This window comes from Rana temporaria, chromosome 2 (genome assembly GCF_905171775.1).
Source record: "Rana temporaria chromosome 2, aRanTem1.1, whole genome shotgun sequence".
In the NCBI taxonomy this organism is placed as follows: domain Eukaryota; kingdom Metazoa; phylum Chordata; class Amphibia; order Anura; family Ranidae; genus Rana; species Rana temporaria.
In genome coordinates, this window is record NC_053490.1 from 373745784 (window position 1) to 373766213 (window position 20430).

The 20430-nt window shown below is 40.0% G+C and overlaps 1 protein-coding gene across 2 annotated transcripts; it reads left to right on the forward strand.

The window, feature by feature from the left end:
* The first annotated feature begins 1108 nt into the window (after window positions 1-1108).
* On the forward strand, window positions 1109-19741 carry LOC120928651 (promotilin-like). 2 transcript variants are annotated; one of them, XR_005747283.1, is made up of 5 exons: window positions 1115-1169; window positions 1246-1284; window positions 11003-11124; window positions 16933-17025; window positions 19537-19741. XR_005747283.1 is itself a non-coding variant. In XM_040339665.1 (4 exons), the coding sequence occupies exons 2-4, from the start codon at window positions 11005-11007 to the stop codon at window positions 19639-19641; spliced, it is 318 nt and encodes a 105-aa protein (XP_040195599.1). In that variant the 5' UTR covers window positions 1109-1169; window positions 11003-11004; the 3' UTR covers window positions 19642-19741. The 2 variants fall into 2 exon arrangements, 1 of the variants encoding a protein (XP_040195599.1); XM_040339665.1 differs by lacking the exon at window positions 1246-1284 and having other exon boundaries at window positions 1109-1169.
* The last annotated feature ends 689 nt before the right edge of the window (window positions 19742-20430 follow it).

Sequence of the window (20430 nt, forward strand, 5' to 3'; positions counted from 1 at the left end):
TGCTGGTAACACTCTGAGCTGTTCGGATGCATTCGGAGGCACTCGAAAATACTCAGAAACACTCAGAAATGCTCCATTCCCAAGTGTTTCCAAACCTCCCAGAGGGTTTCCTCTCTGAGTATTTCGGCCCCCCACCTCTGGCCAAATGCAGTACTGCATAGAATAGAAGTAAATTAGGAACGAATTATCTTCATTTCCATTGCCTTCTATGGGGAAACTCGCTTTGATTGCAAGCATGCAGTGCTTGGATTACAAGCATTCTCCTGGAACGGATTATGCTCGTAATCCAAGATTCCACTGTATGTTGTGATCGTTAAGATGCCCATCTAATCGTTTTTTTAAACTATCGATGTCTGACTAATAGGCTAGCTACAGTATATGCAATGCCATACAGTATACAAGTAATGTATGGGTGTGTAACAGCTAATTATGAAAATAATTAAGGGCATATTTATAAAGTAGTGTATACATGACATTCGGTATACGGTCATTGCAAGTGAATCATTCACTCTATATAAAAAAACAACCATTTTAAGGCAGAGGAACCTGCAGTGAATGTTTGATGAATGTCACAATCACTGTTATATAAAATGTATAATTGCTAATACACCTTTTATAAAACATTTTGCTTTTGTTTTGAAGGACAATTTTAAAATGGAATTTTTAAAATTTCTGCATTCCTGAATTAATTTTTTCATGGCAAACGATCATTGAATAGCTAGAAAAAGGCAATTTCACAGCTCGAATAATTACATTATCTAAACTTTATAATTTACTGCAAATGTTTGTTAAAAAAAAAAAAAAAAAGCAAAAGAAATACAATTTCAACTTTTTTCAAAATGGAATTTGAAGTATGCAAAGCAATAATGAACCATCAGAGTGTATAAAGTGCTCAGGTAAAAAAAATGTATGTTTGTATAACTGGATGGGAAATAAGGAAACTGAGCAACAGAAAAGCACGAACGGGGCAGAAGGTATTCCATCAGCACTACAGCTTGACATCACAAGAGCAATAAAAATGATTGTTTCTAAGGGCTGAAGAAATCTGTATTTGATGTCAGAGTTACGCCTCCAATCCTGACATATAAAAGATAGCTCTGACATTACATGCTGACACATGGTCTGAAGATTCCCAATCTATACTTTAAAAGCAAACAAAACAACGATAGGTGGGTAAATTATTACACTATTTGGTCTTTTGTAATGGTCACATTCCTCATAACTTACTTTATCTTTACACCACAGAGTTTAATCTACAGCTTCAAGGGCTAAAAGAGCATCAAGGTAATGGACTTTTGTTAATGTTCTGTATTTTATGTTTCACGTATTCTGATACCATGAAAAAATCAGTACAGGATTGAGCCATAATAATATGGCCTAGGAGTGTCTTTTGGGATGCAGCATTATGATGGCGTCTGTATACCCACATCTTTTTTCATCTGGTTATTGGAGAAAGCAGGGAAGGGTTAGAGCCCCTGATGGGTTTTTATTGCTGTCTAATTAGGCTTTTGCCCATACTCCTAATGCCGCGTACACACGACCATTTTTAATGGTCTAGAAAAAACGAAGTTTTTTTCAACATGATTCTTGTCAAGCCTGCCTTGCCTACACATGGTCATGAAACAAAAATGCTTGAGCAAAGCGCTGTGACATACAACACGTACGATGGCACTATAAAGGGGATTCGGATGGCGCCACCCTTGGGGCTGCATTTGCTGATTTCATGTTAGTAAAAGTTTGGTGAAAGACGATTCGTGCTTTTCAGTCTTTGTGCTTTTCAGTCTGTTACAGAGTGACGAATGTGCTATCTCCATTACGAACGATAGTTTTACCAGAACGAGCGCTCCCATCTCATAATTTGCTTTTGAGCATGCGTGTTTTTTTTCCCGTTGTTAAAGCCTACACACGACCATTTTTCACGGCGTGAAAAACGGCAACGTGAAAAACAACGCGAAAACATAGATCATGTTCTAAATTTTTAATGCCCATTTTTCACGTCATGAAAAATGCTCTGGAGCCCGCATACGATAGTTTTTAACCACTTAAGCCCCGGACCATTTTGCAGCTAAATGCCCAGGCCAGGTTTTGCGATTCGGCACTGCGTCGCTTTAACAGACAATTGCGCGGTCGTGCGACGTGGCTCCCAAACAAAATTGGCGTCCTTTTTTCCCCCACAAATAGAGCTTTCTTTTGGTGGTATTTGATCACCTCTGCGGTTTTTATTTTTTGCGCTATAAACAAAAACAGAGCGACAATTTTGAAAAAAATGCAATATTTTTAACTTTTTGCTACAATAAATATCCCCAAAAAACATATATACATTTTTTTTTTCCTTAGTTTAGGCCGATACATATTCTTCTACCTATTTTTGGTAAAAAAAAAATCGCAATAAGCGTTTATCGATCGGTTTGCGCAAAATTTATAGCGTTTACAAAATAGGGGATAGTTTTATTGCATTTTTATTTATTTTTACTACTAATGGCGGCGATAATCGATTTTTTTCGTGACTGCAACATTATGGAGGATACTTCGGACAATTTTGACACATTTTTGGGGCCATTGTCATTTTCACAGCAAAAAATTGCATTGTTTATTGTGAAAATGACAGTTGCAGTTTGGGAGTTAACTACAGGGGGCGCTGAAGGAGTTATGTTTCACCTAGTGTGTGTTTACAACTGAAGGGGGGTGTGGCTGTAGGTCTGACATCATCGATTGTGTTTCCCTATAAAAGGGATGACACGATCGATGCAGCCGCCACAGTGAAGCACGGGGAAGCCGTGTTTACATATGGCTCTCCCCGTTCTTCAGCGATCGCGAGGGGGCGGCTAGAAACTAATAGCCGCGCCCTCATCCCGGATTGCTCCCCGACAATTTCCGACAGCCGCATGTATCGGGGGGTCCTGATCGGACCCCCGACCCGCGGAAAGGCAGGGACGTACATGTACGCCCATCTGCCTGTACGTGCCTTTCTGTGGACGTACATATACATGCGGCAGTCGGTTAATGGCCACAGTTCTCATGTCTGGGCTCAACAGTAGATATCTTGGGTAAAATAGACCTTTCCATATAGCCCATTAAATACATAAACTCTATGCTTACCTCCCAACATTTTGAGATGTGAATGAGGGACACCTACCAGCAAATGTATGAAAGCATGGGAAACGCCCCCTGCCACACACCCTTAAAGGAGAATTAACCCCAAAAAGCAAAATTGAATACACAAGGGCTTTTTTTTACCACTACTATTCCTTTATATTGGCTTTTAAAATGTACAAATACAGGAATTTAGAATTTGTAAGAAAGGTTTAGATCTGGAAAACACTTTTTACAAGATAAAAATTGCATTTTATATATAACTATATGGATCAGACCAAAATGAGGAACAAATGAGGAGGACAGAGGGACATTGCTCCAAATCAGGGACAGTCCCTCGAAATCAGGGACAGTTGGGAGCTATGCTCCATGGTAAGTTGCTTTGGTTTGTTCAGTCATGTTTGCAGTGGAAAGTTGGTTGAAAGTACATTTTCTCTATCTATGTAAGAGTTTTCTCTCTGGGTAAGATTATCTTTAGAATTATCTGCACCCATTTACATTTTTCATGGCTGTTCAGCATTTTTGTCACCTTTTATGCATTACTTAATGCCAAATATCATGCTCATAATATATTACACCTAAGTCAATTATTATTTCTATACTTGTAGTCAGAAATATATTAGATATATGACCATTTATACAGCTGAGCAGGGATGAAAGGGCACAAAACCTCTCCATATTATACACTCATTAGAACTAAGAGGTCGAAGCAGCTGGAAACAGGTTCTATACTTTGCATCTTGCTATATATATGCCATGAACCTAGAACTGCTTTGAGCGCACAGCTGGCTACATGTAGACAGAATGAACAATATTATTATGAAATTGTTTTTTGAATTTTGGTATGACAATTTAAAAAAAGAAAATCAATTTTTAACTTTAAATAACATATAGAGCCATTAAAACTTTGCTCATGTATACAGGCTGCGGGTAAGGAAAATATAATGATGTTACTATTGAAAGTGGATTTTACATTAATCAATCGAGGGTACATGTCAGCGTTATAAAATGGCACCACCCGTTACAGTAAAACCTTGGTTTGCGAGCATAATTCATTCCAGAAACAGGCTTGTAATGCAAAGCACTTGTATATCAAAACATTTTTTTACAGGGTATAAAAGAGAAGAGAGGCACCTCTAATGCCCCATACAGACGGTCGTTTTTTGTGATGAAAAAAAAATGACGTTTGAAGTGATGAAAAAAAACGACATTTTTGAAACTTCATTTTCAAAAACGATGTAGCATACACACCATCATTTTGAAAAATGATGAACAAAGTGACGGCACTCTAAAGGGGAAGTTCTATTCGCCTTGAGGCTGCTTTTAGCTGGTTACTTGTTAGTAAAAGATGATTCGTGCTTTTTTGTCTGTTAAAGCGTGATGAATGTGCTTACTCCATTATGAATGGTAGTTTTACCTCCCGTCTCAAAACTTGCTTCTGGGCATGTGCGGGTTTAAAAACGTCGTTTTGCCCACACACTATCATTTTCATTGACACAAAAAATGACATTTTGAAAAACGACACAAAAAATTCGAGCATGTTCGAATTTTTTTTTGGTCGTTTTTCTGAAGACATAAAACGACATTTTCCCCACACACTATCATTTTAAATGACGTTTTCAAAAACGTCATTTTTTTTCATCACAAAAAACGATCGTCTGTATGCGGCATAAGTGTAGCAATAAGTTGTGACATGATGTTACTCTTATATCAAGACATCGCTTGTATATCAAGGCAAAATTTATTAAAACATTTTGCTTGTCTTGCAAAACGCTCTCAAACCAAGTTACTCTCAAACCAAGGTTTTACTGTATTAGCTTTTAGTAAAAGGACCTCATTCTTACCATAACTTTTTTTTTTTTTTTTGATCCTGAGTCAGATTATTATTTTTTCAATGCTAATATTTTGCTGCAGGAACATCTCAGATTTGGAAAAAAACATTTATATTTTAAAAATTAGATTAAAAGAGAAGTATGGCCAAAGCTTTTTTGGCTATGCATCTCCTGTGTTTCAGTTTACCTCTCAGCAGCTGCACCTACTCCTTTCCCCTCCTGGCGCTCCAGTGAGCACTGGAGGACCAGAGTGGAGGTCAGTGACTCACAGTCACTGCTCTGTACTTGGAGCAGACCGAGAACTGAATGTTTAGTGGTCAGTTCTCAGGCCTAGCGCCGATGTGGGACAGCTGCAGCATAACATGGATGCTGTAAGAGTTGTGCCTTAAAGGATATGTTCACCTTTGGGATAATTTTTAGGGTGGAAAATGTAACATGCTCCCAATGCTGCAGCTGCTGCCTGATCCCCCCAGTCTCTGTGACAGCAGTATGGAGAAAAGTTCCCTGTACTAGCTGTCACATTTAAAAATCAACGTGGCCGTGCAGGGCTCCACCCACACAGACGCATCATTCATTCACACAGCTCTGTGTGTGGATGAACTACAAGCCCCGACATCCTTTGCGGCTTCCAGCTTGTAGTTTTCAATTAAATACTTTAGCGCTGTGGAGAATTAATTGTTTTCATTGATTCTTCCTGTATCTGCTTTCCCATACGGCATGTACAGGAACACAGATACTCTGACAGACCTGCATGGCACCTGGTGCAATGCTTTAACAGGCTCCAAAAAAATAAGTAAATAAATAAATACACTTTTTGTTACCTGCAAAAAAATTAGCATTTTTTTTTTTTTTCTAAAAAGTGAAGTAAAAAGTGAACCTATCCTTTAACCACTTGCCGACCGCTGCAGAATGGCAGAGGTGGGCAAATGGGGTACCTGTACGTCCCCTTTAATTTGCGGGCTAGTGGGTGCACACGCCACATACTGCGTAAACCGTGCCCGCGGGTCCCGCAGACTCGATGTTCCGGTGTCCTGCGATCGTGTCACAAAGCGACAGAAGAAGGCATTACCCTGTTCTGCCTAAAAACATGACAGGGATCTACTGCTCCCTGTCATCGGGAGCAGTAATCTCTGTCATGTTGTTGTGAGACCATCCCCCCTACAGTTCACTCCCTAGGACACACTTAACAGCTTCATCACCCCCTAGTGTTTAACCCCTTCCCTGCCAGTGTCATTTACACAGTAATCAGTGCATTTTTATAGCACTGATCGCTGAATAAATGACAATGGTCCCAAAATAGTGTCAAAAGTGTCCGATGTGTCCGCCGCAATGTCGCAGTCATGCTAATAATCGCAGATTGCCAGCATTACTAATAAAAAAAATGTAATAATAAAAATGCCATAAAAATGCCATAAAAATATCCCCTATTTTGTAGATGCTATAACTTTTGTGCAAAACAATCAATATACGCTTATTTTGATTTTTTTACCAAAAATATGTAGAAGAATACATACGGCCTAAACTGAGAAAAATTAAAATTACTGTATTTGCTGGCATATAAGACTACCTTTTACACTTAAAAAAAATGGCCAAAAAGCAGGGGTCGTCTTATACATCGGGTCAGCTGCTCGGATGCCTGCTGGGTGTGCGGTAATACTGTATGTAGCTTTGGCTACATACAGTATATACCGCTTAGCCAATCCCGATGAGCGATGCTCGGATTGGAGTAACAACTTCTGCCAATCCAAGCAGGCTTTGTATCCATTAATAGAATACATCGCTCGTCGTGATTGGCTCCAGCTCCTTCAAGAATGAAGAAGAATATGTCTCCAGAAGGAAGAAATATGAAGCGTCGGAAGCCTTGGAAGGGGGGTCTTCTTATACAGTGAGTACAGGCAAAAAATCTTAAAGAAACTGTAAAATTAGGGGGTCGTCTTATACGCCTGGTCGCCTTATACACCGGCAAATACGGTATATATTTTTTGGTGATATTTATTATAGCAAAAAGTAAAAAAATATTGCTTTATTTTAAAAATTGTCGCTCTTTTTGTTTATACCAACAAAAGAAAGCTCAATTTGTTGGGAAAAAAAGGACGTAAATTTAGTTTGGGTGCAACATCGCATGACCGCGCAATTGTCAGTTAAAGCGAAGCAGTGCCGTATCACAAAAAGTGCTCTGGTCAGGAAGGGTAAACATTTAAGGTCGAAGATAAGTTAGGTGTTAACATGTAGAGGAAAGCTTCAATTTTAAGTTGTTTAACCCTCTTAGTTGAACCCACATAGCTAAATACTTACCGTAAGTCTCACGCCAGACCACAGGCTTTCCTTCCACATAGTCCACGTGCAAGAAATCCTGGCCATACCCTGTGCCTATTACTGCAGTGCACAGCATTGTCAATATGACACTAAAAAAATTGAAGGAAGAAAAAATAGTACAGTCAGCAGGCTGGGGGTGGGTTCCCTAACAAGTTTTTCTACTTTAAACAAAACTGTGGGTTGGCAGCACTTTGGGCCATAATGTGGAAGTAAGCATAGCATATATTATGGAAACCTTGCCTTACAGTTTGCTCTGCCCCAATGCTGAAAGCCCCATTGCCTATCCATCAGTTACCCCTAACACCTTTTTTATTGCTTCTTCCAGCCCAGTATCTTGCCTCCTTGACTATTAGGAGGCCACTGATGAAGTAACTCCAGCACATGCTCACTGGAGTTCCTTCGTCCTGGTACACTGCTTTATTCTCAGCATCTTACAATACAATCTTAAAGATATTTGTGTGCATGTGCTTGCACCTCAGGCTGTATACATAAAGAAAGAAAAAATCAAGAAGAAATTAGAAAGTTTTTTTTCCCAGAAGAGGCGTGCAAAAGTCTCTTATGCCAAAAAGATCTGCCGCTTATAACCGCCTATCGATTTTTAGGGGGTGTTTTATTTCCTGTTTTAATTGCATTGTACAGTAAGCCACCCTCCTGACTATGCTATAACACCAGTGCTTAAAGTGGTTCTAAAGACTAAAGGTTTTTACCTTAATGCATTCTATGCATTAAGGTAAAAAACCTTCTGTGTAACAGAACTCCACCTGCCCCCTTTATACTAACCTGACACCATGGATGATCCATATGTGCATGAGAGCTGAGGCTCTCCCAGCTCTGTCCCTCCTCTCTGGGAATGCCATTGGCTCCTGCTGCTGTCAATCGAATGCTGTGACGAAAGGCCACCCAGTCAATACCGGGTGGCTCGGGAGTGAGCCTGTACAAGTGCCCCCATAGGAAGTAATTTTCTATGGGGAAACTCACTGAAGAGGAGGAGACAGGAGCACCCACTGGGGACCCCAGAACAAGAGGATCTGGACTGCACCACTGTTCATTGCATTGCACAGAGCGGGTAAGTATGACATGTTTATTGATTTATTTAAAAAGAAAAAGTTTAATTTCACTTTAGGTCAGAAGTAGGGATGAGCCGAACACACCTCCCCCCCCCCCCCCCGTTGGCTTCGCACCAGAACCTTCGAGCGGACTAAACGTTCGCGCAAACATTTAGAACCCCATTGAAGTCTATGGGACTCGATTGTTCGAATTCAAAAGTGCTAATTTTAAAGGCTAATATGCAAGTTATTGTCGTAAAAGGGGTTTGAGAACTCGGGGCTTGCCCCAGGGAACATGTATCAATGGAAAAAAAGTTTTAAAAACTGTCGTTTTTTCTGGAGCAGTGATTTTAATGATGCTTGAAGTGAAAAAAAAAATTGAAAAATTCCTTTAAATATCATACCTGCTGGGTGTTACTATAAGAAAAAAGTCATTTAAAACTGCTTGCGGCTTTTATGTAATGTCTGCAATATGGATGAAAATCATTGAGAAAAATAGCATGGGTTTCCCCGCCCCCCAGGTCATTACCAGACCCTTTGGCCCTATATACTTTTAACAGCAGTATACAGGCGGTGCAAACAAGACAGGGACTGTAGGTTTGTTGTTAAGTAGAATCTGTTTGTAATTTTGAACTGGTACTTTTTTAAAGTGTAGCTCCAGCCAAAAAATTTTTTAAGCTTTTTGGAAAACATAGAGAGGGGTTATCACCCCTGTAACATTTGTTTTGCACCTCACTTTCTGTCCCAATGACAAATGATTTTTTGAAAATGTGGGTTTGTTGGTGCCCCTTGGCCTTCTGACTGTGTTTTAAAGAATCAACTTCACATCTATGCAATGCATCAGAGTATGTGCCTTGCTGCAGAACAGCCTATTAATTTGAGAATGAACTGCCTGCCACCCCTAAATAGCACCAAAGTGCATGGGCCTTTTTTTAACTTTATTTTTTAATGCCGCTGCATCAAAATGCATGGTGCTTTCGTTAGCATGCATTTTTATTTTTGTGATTTTTTTTTTTACATTATATATATATATATATATATATATATATATATATATATATATATATATATATATATATATATATATATATATAAAATGTGTGTAAATAAAGAAAATATCACAAAAATAAAAATGCATGCTAACAAAAGCACCATGCATTTTGATGCAGCGGCAATAAAAAAATAAATAAAAAAAGGCCCATGCACTTTGCTGCTATTGAGGGGTGGCAGGCAGTTCATTCTCAAATTAATAGGCTGTTCTGCAGCAAGGCACATACGCTGTGCGTGTAAATAAAATAAAAAAAAAAACACAAAAAATGCATGCTAACAAAAGCGCCATGCATTTTTTTGAGAATCGTGAGAGACTCGTGATCTTCATTCTAAGCAAAAGAATTGTGATTCTCATTTTTCCCAGAATCATGCAGCTCTACTGCCTTTAGGAATTAATATGAGAAACACCAGCAAATCTATTGATGTAGCTTTAGGTGCACACAAGTACAGAGGACACAGACAGTACACCACATGAAAATACTGCAGCTAGCACAATCACCTGCCTGCCTGTCAGTAAATTAGGAAGAGCCGATCTAGCTAAACTCAATACAGTGTATAAAGATATATACAACACCTGGGATGCATATATATCCTCTACACACTGTAACTCTAAGGCCTCGTACACACGACCGAACATGTTCGCTGAAATGGACAATTTTCCGGCCGACCGGACAGGTTTCCAGCGGACAAATGTTTCTTAGCATGCTAAGAAACATGTCCGATGGAACCATGTCCGATGGTCAGTATGACTCATCGGACATGTCCGCTGGCCCGAGAACCCGCGCATGACGTCGAAGTGATTCGACGCATGCGTGGAAGCATTGAACTTCTGGGTTTGCGCACGTCGCCATGTCATCGTCGCCGCCACGTCACTGCGTCGTAACCGCGTCGTCACCGCGTCGTCTGTCCGCGGGAAATTTGGTCTGATTCGTGTGTACAGCCATCAGACCAAATGATCCCAGCGGACATGTCCAATGAAAACGGTCCGCGGACCGTGTTCATCGGACAGGTCCGCTCGTCTGTACGAGGCCTAACTGACTAGCCTGCCTGCTTGCCTGCTCTATCTAACTCCAAAAAATGACATTCTCTCTCTCTCTGTCTCTCTCTGTTAACCACCAACACACTACACAAGGCCGACTTCCAGGCAGCATTATATAGTGTGGGGCGTGTACTAAACCCCCTGAGCCATAATTGGCCAAAGTCACCCTGGCTTTGGCCAATTATGGCTCTCCGTTTTTTGCGCGCTGTGATTGGCCAAGCATGCGGGTCATAGTGCATGCTTGGCCAATCATCAGCCAGCAATGCACTGCGATGCCGCAGTGAATTATGGGCCGTGACACGCCACTCGAATTTGGCACGAACGGCCCAAAACGTTCGTAATTCGACGAACGATCGAACATACGATGTTCGAGTCGAACATGAGTTTGACTCGAATACGAAGCTCATCCCTGGTCAGAAGACTGGACAAACAAAATTAAATCTTTTGTCATGTATAACACTTCACATATATCTATTTCCACTGTATATTTAATGGATTCCCTGGAGTTTAAGAATGGTGTCAGCTTTGTGTAGAAATCCATCTCTCCACCTCCACAAAAAAAAGTTATTTCTAGGAAATCATAATTATTGCATATGTCTTAGTTATCTAATCTCCTTCTGTTTCAGCAATGGTCTTTCGTGCAGTATTGTCGATTTTGCTCATCACATATGGTTTGTGCATGCTGGCTGAGAGGACACAGGGGAGTTTCCTTCATTTTTTCTCACACAGCGATGCTTGTAATATGCAGGTATTATGGCCATATTTGTTACTAAATTATAGATAACAACATATTTCACTTTCATTATGAAAAAGAAGGATCTTGCATGTGCTAGCTCAATAGATTTACATTCTCAAGTCACTAAGCTCTTTTTCCCATAGCTTATTCCAACTGTGCTGATATGAAAGGTAATTTAAGAGGGAAATGACAGAGGACGCATTGGAGAAAACAGGCAACATATTAATAATTAAACATGGTTTACAAGCTGATTTATATAAAAGGAGTTTCTAGTAAAAATCACTGATATCTGTGCAAATGTTTCAGAAACTTGTCATTTGAATTATATTAACAAAAATGTGGGGCGAGCTATAATTTTCAACACAGCTGGAACAAGTTGGCTATTAATGCCATGAAATAATTCTGCAATCACGTTTTTAGTTGAAAATGACAGAAAAATGCTTATTTTTTTGTGCAGCTACTCATTTAGTAGTTTAATAATAAAATAAGTTTGTGAAGATTAAATACCGTATTTATCGATGTATAACACGCATAGGCGTATAACACGCACCCTAACTTTCAGGCCTTGTACACACGATCAGTCCAAACTGATAAAAACAGACTGATGGTCTGATGGACTGATGGTCTGATGGTCTGATGTGCCTACACACCATCAGTTCAAAATCCGATCGAGTCCAACGCGGTGACGTAAAACACAACGACGTGCTGAAAAAAACAAAGTTCAATGCTTCCAAGCATGCGTCGACTTGATTCTGAGCATCCACGGGTTTTGAACCAATGCTTTTGCGTACTAACCATCGGTTTTTACCGATCGGTCATCAGTCCATCAGTCCGATTTTAAAGCAAGTTTTAAAACTTTGGTCTGAAGGACAAAAGTCCGATGGGCCATACACATGGTAGGTTTGGACTGATGAAACTGAACCTCAGTCCGTTTTCATCAGTTTGGACTGATCCTGTGTACAGGGCCTCAGAGGGAAGTTTCAGGAAAAAAACGTTTCACCGCACCATGGCCCGGATTCAGAAAGAATAGCATATCTTTCTGCGGGCGTAGCGCATCTCATATGCGCTACGCCGCCGTAACCTAGTCAGGCGAGTAGTGTATTCACAAAGATCTTGCGCCTGAAGTTACGGCTGCGTAGCGTATATGGGCCGGCGTAAGCCCGCCTAATTCAAAATTTTGCGTCGTTTATGTTGTTTGTCGGGGGCGTGTTCTATGCTAAATAATCATGACCCCCCTTTTCCGATGTTCCTAACGTGAAAGTATCCCAGTGCGCATGCTCCAAATTACGCCGCAAATTGTCAATGCTTTAGACGTGAACGTAACTTACGCACTGCCCTATTCGCGTACGACTTACGCAAACAACATAAACGACGCAAAATTCTACGCTGGCCTGATGTCTATACTTAACATTGCCTACGCCTCATATAGCAGGGGTAACTTTACGCCGCAAAAAGCCTTACGAAAACGACATAAAAAAATGCGCCGGGCGCACGTACGTTTCTGAATCGGCGTATCTACCTAATTTACATATTCTACGCGTAAATATACGGAAGCGCCACCCAGCCGCCAATAAATACAGTAAATTGATATTAGTATATATTGATTTTAATGTTGCATTGGTCAAGGTATCAGTTTTTAAAATAAGTAGTAGAATACGTCTCTAACTTAAATGTTTTCTTTAGTTTCGGATGCAGTGGGGAGCACTTAGAATGCCAGCTGTTTTTTGCTCCGTGTTCTGTCGGACAGATTGTCCATCTCTTCCTGTCCTAGTGACAGCATTGTATGTGATGGGAATGTTTCAATGCGTACTAAGAAAGAAAGCAATAACAGGCTAACAGGGGTTCTAGCCTCCCCCTTGTGCTATTTAAAAACTAGATTTTTGGCTTACCTGTAAAATCCATTTCTTGGCGTACACAGAGGAGCTTCATTAATCATTATTAACAGGGTAATGCGCCACCTACAAATGCTTGGACACTAGCAAAAAAGACAAGAAGTCCCCTCCTAGATATAACCCCTCGCCTGCAGGTAAGGCTTCAGTTTTTGTAGCAAGCCATAAACCACAATACAGAGGGGAGTAAGGAGCTAAGGAATCAAAAATATTCCTTAGCACGTTCACATAATACCCTTGAATTACACCAGCAGAAGTCTTTTCTTGTAAAGGAAGCATCCACTCTACTTTAAATTAATGTATTAATGGTCCTTGTGTCCCATGATGTATTTCAAGAAATTGATTTTATAGGTAAGTCAAAAATTCAGTTTCCTTTATCGTGTATCATGGGACGCAGAGCAACTTCAATAATTCTTACTAACAAGGGTGTCCCAAACTACCCTTGAGGCCTCGTACACACGACCAAGTTTCTCGGCAAAAAACAGCAAGAAACTTGCTGGGAGATATTTTTTGACGAGGAAACCGGTCGTGTGTACATTTTCATCGAGGAAACTGTCGAGAAACTCGACGAGCCAAAAAGAGAGCAAGTTCTCTATTTTCTTGACGGGAGTCTGATTTGGCTCGTCGAGTTTCTGGTCAGGCTGGTTTTCAACAAGAAACTCGGACGTCTATATGCTAAGAAACCCGCGCTTGCTCAGATTAAAGTATGAGACGGGAGTAAAAGTAGCATTGGTAATGGAGATAACACATTTTTAAAGCTGTAACAGACTGAAAGTGCAAATCGTCTCTTACCAAACTTTTATTTAACATGCAAACACATGAAATTAGCAAAAGCAGCCCCAAGAGTTTAGCCAGTGGAATCGAACTTCCCCTGCCGTTGTATGTGTTGTATGTCATCGCGTTTGAGAACAAGGAGATTTTGGCTTGACAGTGTGTACGCAAAGCAAGCTTGTCGAGTTCCTCGACAAGCCTAACAAGGAACTCGACGAGGAACTTGATGTGTTTCGCCCGTCGAGTTTCTCGGTCGTGTGTACGAGGCCTGAGAGGTACAAAGAGAAAGCTGATTAATGATTGCAACAGTCAAATACAGGTAATCCTAAATAGCATGAACCACATCCAAGTGTGAAGAGCCTTGTCTCCTGGGGCCTGAGGCCCGAGGGCAAAAAGAAGGTAATATTATGTCCTGGGTGAGATGGAAGGCTGAAATCACCTTAAATAAACAAGATGGCTGAGATCGATGAACTACTCTAACATGCAGGAGTATCAATTACAGCTCTTTGCAGTAAACAATAGCCAGTTCTGAGACGCGATGAGTTGAAATAATGGCAACCAAAAACACAACCTTCCATATCAAAAGAACAGTAAAGAGTAAAGTAAGGAGCTTGAATGGGCTCCAATCTAGGGTTTTGTTCTTTAACAGAAATAACCAAATTTAGATCCCACGGAGAAAAAGGGCAGTCTAGCCAGAGTAGTAATACATGTGACACCCTGTACAAAGGCATGCAATAGGAATGAGAAATAACGACCAAGTTCAAAATCTGCCCCTCGATCGTACTTAGCTTCAGATGCAGATCAACTCCTGTTTGAAGAAAAAGCCCACAACATACATGTGAGGATTAAAATTCTAAACCTCACACCAAGAAATATAAGATTTTCAGGTTTTATGGTAAACCTTTCTCAAAAAAGTCTATCTGGCTCTCATAAGAGTAGGAATAAAAGACACTGGCAAGAACACTGAAGACCTGCCTTCTGAGGAGAGGTTAAATCTAGGAGGGAATTTACTGTCTTTTTTGCCGGCATCCAGTCACCTATAGGTGTCTCATAACCCTGTTAGTAAGGATTAATGAAGTTGCTCTGTGTTATGTGATATATGATAAAGAAATATGTTTTTACTGGTGTTTTTTCTCTGTTGGCGATATCAATCCTCACTTCCAGGTCCATAGTAAAATAAAAAAAAGTATAGTACATCTCTGCAAGTATAAATATCTGTAGATGCACGCTTTTAGTTTCCCGAAGGCAGCTGACAATCCCATGTACTGTATTGACTTTACTTGAATACCAAACAGCGTTGTTAACCATGCCTGAGCTCTCCACTGGTGGACTACAATACCTGACCTTTATGTTATGGAGATACAGAGGGCTGATACCACTGCTTGGAATTTCACTGCAGCTGAAGCAGTTTTGCCAGCTTATGAATACAGTATTATGAAAATAACTTTCTAACTTGGAAAATGGCAATCAAATATATTCCTTAGCACGTTCACATAATACCCTTGAATTACACCAGCAGAAGTCTTTTCTTGTAAAGGAAGCATCCACTCTATTTTAAATTAATGTATTGATTTTGCCATCACATAAGGTGAGATATGTGTTAGCATGATCTGTGATTGATCCATGGACCATTAATCTGTATGGTAAAAGAACCATCTTTACTGATGCATAGTTGATTGAGAAAATCTGATGAAAACAATATGAATGCTCTATGCACGCTTTTTTGGTCTATGAAGCAGTAATAAAATGGCATACTGAAAATATGAAAAGTTTGAAATAAACAATAAAATGGAGAAATCCATAATAACTACTTGGACACCAAAGCACATTTTTTGAATGCAACTACAAAAAATGTATTAGTTGCTATGTTTATATGCATAAAATAGGAGCCTGTAAGTGTGTCTGCAATTTTACAGACTGGGGCCTCGTACACACGACCGAGGTACTCGTTGGAAAAGACACATCGCTTTCCTCGACAAGTTCCTTGTTATGCTTGTCAAGAAACTCGACAGGCTTTCTTTGCGTACACACGGTCAAGACCAAATCTCCTTGTTCTCAAACGCGCTGACGTACAACACATACGATGGCAGGGGAAGTTCGATTCCACTGGCACAACCCTTGGGGTTGCTTTTGCTAATCTCATGTTACTGCGTGTTAAGTAAAAGTTTGGTAGGAGACGATTTGCACTTTTCAGTCTGTTACAGTGTGACAGATGTGCTATCTCCATTACAAACGCTACTTTTACCGAAGGTGCCCTCCCGTCTCATACTTTATTCTGAGCTTTCGCGGGTTTCTAAGCATACACACGATCGTGTTTCTCATCGAAAACCAGCCCGACGAGCAACACGACGAGGAAATTGAGACTCCCGTCGAGGAAAAAGAGAACTTGTTCTCTTTTTTCCTCGTCGAGTTCCTTGACAGTTTTCTCAATGAAAAGCATACACACGACCGTTTTCCTCGTCAAAAAAGCTCTGCCACCAAGTTTCTTGATGGATTCTGTCGAGGAAAACGGTCGTGTGTAAGAGGCCTGAATCTACTGTTGGATATACTGTGTACACATAATAGGGCTCATTTACTGAAACTGGAGAGTGTAAAATCTGGTGCAGCTCTGCACAGAAAACCATTCAGCATCCAGGTTTGTTTGTCAAAGTCTATTAGAACCCAGCTAAAGAACCTGATTGGCTTCCATGCACAGCTGCAAGAGATTTTGCACTCCCCAGTTTTAGTAAATCAACCCCAATGGAGTTGATTTACTAAAACTGAAGAGTGCAAAATCTGGTGCAGCTCTGCACAGAGACCATCAACTTCCAGAATTATTTGTCAAAGCCTAATTTGAAGGGGGGGTTCCACCAGCAATTTTTTTTTTTAAGTCAGCAGCTAAAACACTGATTGATCCAAGCAGGCTGGAAAATGGAATAAGGAGACACTATAAAATTTGAGCTTAAGCTATTAGGCTCTGTAAACAAAATCTGATTTTATACAGAGTGGCCAAGCTCTGGCCTGAAATAGCGAGTTTGCCCAGCCTTAGGCTCAGGAAATAGGATGGGGCAAGTTAACTTTTACAAGAAAAATAATTTACAATTTGCTGGTTGTTTTGACATAATTTAATTGGAGGTAACTTCTGCTAATACATTGTTTCTCCTACTTATTGCTGCTGCAGAAGGGGGGTCCATGCAAAAAGTTCTTGCAGCAAAGATCAGAAGGAGGAGACCTACGAAGTGTTGGAGATCTGGAAGAAGGAGATGTCATAAAGGTAAAATATCCCTTTGTTTTCTTATGGTAGATTTACTTATATAATGCTTAGGCAAAAAGCTGTTCGCATTATTATTATTACAGGTACTTATATCGCGCCATCAATTTACACAGAGCTTTACATTTATTATACATTCACATCAGTCATTAGAAATTACTTGTAAATTAATTTCCGGTTTCCATTTCCAGTTAACCTTTAAGCGAAAGATACTCAGTTTTTCGTGCTAAACACTATGCAATTTGTGGACCATCCAAGTGTTGAAACAAAAAGAGTCAACAAATCTAGTTATAAAGAAACCCCAAGGAGAGCAAACTGTATCTAATAAGAATAATATCCACTTAATGTTGCATTAATGGGCTGTGCCCTTGAGGTGCAATTTGGGTCAGTATAATGTCTGTTTGGCACTCAAAGTAAGGACAGGCCTGTTAGAATATGTCAAGTTACTGTTCACTTGTGTAACTCAGACTTTAACTGGTTAGGTTGTTTTTTTGGAAATTCACAATAAAGCCATGGCCTTGCCCTTTCCAACCTAATCAGACTCTGGGGTGTATTTACTAAAGGCAAATCCACTCTCCACTCCAAGTGCACTGCAACTGTACTTGAAAGTTCACTTAGAAGTGCAGTCCCTGTAGATCACTGTAGATCTGAGGGGAAGCTGTGAAATGAGGGGAAGCTCTGCTGATTTTATCATCCAATCATGTACAAGCTAAAATGCTGTTTTTTTTTTCTTGCATGTCCCCCTTGGATCTACAGCGACTGAACTTCCAAATACACTTTCAGGTGCACTTGCAGTGCAAAGTGGATTTGCCTTTAGTGAATAACCCCCTCTATGTCATCTTTGTGGGGAATGATTTATTTGTTAACCTCTTAGTAAACAACATATGAGAATAGAAGTACCATCATCCTAAAAATCAATTTGAATATAAATAGGGCTGGACGCCGGGCCCTAGGACATTTATTGCTTCACCCAGCAACAAGTTGCCTCTGTTTTGTGAGACTTTTATAGTCCTCACTCTTGTTCCGATCCCATCACCATTATCCAAGCCTGTGCAGCTCTTTCAACTACTTGCTGCATAATGTATACTTTGGAACTGGGTCCTATGGCCCTCTTATTTCAGTCACTGTTTTTACACAGTCAAACAGGTTCATCTCCATATCTGTCCCCCTCGGTCGCCGCGGGAGACTGTTTTCATGGGTGGCCTCGATGCTGACGGGATTTGCTTTTAGAACTCTACTGACGAAGTGACTCAGTCGCGAAACTAGTTGAGACTCCTCTCTACGTGACCTCCGCCCTACGGGGACTACTTTGGCTCAGTGGCTGTGGCTGGTCTCGTTATCTCGACTTTTTGGTTTTTGGGGTCCCTTAAGCCCTATTTCTATTCATCTTTGTGGGGAAGGGTTCCTTTTAAGATATGGTTATGGCTTTAAGCCAATGCTTCTCCGCACTCATGCAAGGAGAATGCAGAAAAATTATTTTCTGTTCAATTTATTGTAATGTCTTTTCAAATCCTACAAATGGAGGGAGCAATTTTACAGAAGTGTATTAAAAACAGTATCATGTAAGGAATTCAAGTTATATTATCTGTCTTCGGAAAGTGAAGAGTACTTGTACTTTGCCTGTAAAAAAAACTTGTACAACTCATTCTGTCCCATTAAAAATAATGGTTATGCAAAGTTCAGAGGTTTGAAAAGCATCTGACAGTGATTACATAAACACATATTTAAACTTTTATAAATTAGGAAAGATTAAAAAAAAAGTAAAAAAATTAAACCAAGCTCTGTAGGGTATTCTAAATAATCTGAAAGGGCTGAAAAGTGAAAAACAGTGAAGAGACTGGTATTTGGATCCAAAGTATATACAGTATAATAGTGGCAAAGGCAGGATGTAAACTCAAATTTCTAATAACTATTAGGAGTTTTTTCCTATATTGTTAGACCCAGAGATTTAAGTTCCCCATGATAATCCATCTTGGATAAGCTGGAGTTGGAGTAATCAGAAGGTCTGTGAACTGCTGAAGGAATAGCAGACCCTTTCCTGAAGAATGGCTGTTCTGTAGGATTTTCATTGCGAGATCCACCTGCTTCTCTGCAATTGCCCAGGCTTTGCTGCTTTGAGATGTCATTAAACAATTTCATGGTCCACTGCATAGGGCAAATTGTCAGACAGCATCCGGTAGGTCAGACTTACCGAAAAGTGACAGGGTGCAAAGGCCAGAATAGCTGTCCAGTCATGTGTTACTTTTTGTTTCACAGTACTTTGATTTTAGGGCTGGAAAAAACTGTGTGGTCAAAAAGCGTAACTCTGCAGAGTACTTTTGGTCGGTTTTCTTAAAAAATTTAAAATGTAAACCTTCGGAATACACATAAAACATTGCTTTTTATTTTATTTTTTTAATTATTAGTATTGATGGGCATTATAAGTATTAGTTCTGTACAGGATGTCAATATATTACATATTAAGGCGTTTATATTTCTAAATGTTTAAGCAATGTTTTTTCTTCCACTTATCAGTTAAAGGCCCCTGCTGAGCTTGAACTTAGGCTGGATTCACAACAGATCGATAACTACAGAAATTTTGTTGAAGAACTTTTTGGTGGAGAAGCTCCTAAATCCTAATGTACTATTTGATCGCCTGCATCTTGTTTAAACCACATAATAAAAATGAAAGCCATTCTCATTTTAGATAAGCAAACTTAATAAATATATGGAAAATATACCTTTTTGCGTTTCTTTGAATTGAAAAAGCAGATACATACACATTTCCTTACAACTCTACATTACTTGATACAGTATCTCACAAAAGTGAGTACATGCCTCACATTTTTGTAAATATTTTATTATATCTTTTTTATGTGACAACACTGAAGACATTACACTTTGCTACAAATATAAAGTAGTGAGTGTACAGCTTGTATAACAGTGTAAATTTGCTGTCCCCTCAAAATAACTCACACAACCATTAATGTCTAAAACGCTGACAGCAAAAGTGAGTACACCCCTAAGTGAAAATGTCCAATTTGGGCCCAAAGTGACAATATTTTGTTGTCCACCATTATTTTCCAGCACTGCCTTAACCCTCCTGGGCATGGAATTCACCAGAGCTTCACAGGTTGCCACTGGAGTCCTCTTCCACTCCTCCATTATGACATCATGAAGCTGGTGGATGTTAGAGACCTTGCGCTCCTCCACCTTCCATTTGAAGATGCCCCACAGATGCGCAATAGGGTTTAGGTCTGGAGACATGCTTGGCCAGTCCATCACCTTTTACCCTCAGCTTCTTTAGAAAGGCAGTGGTCATCTTGGAGGTGTGTTTGGGGTCGTTATCATGTTGAAATACTGCCCTGCGGCCCATGATCCCCCAGAGGGGATCATGCTCAGCTTCAGTATGTCACAGTACATGTTGGC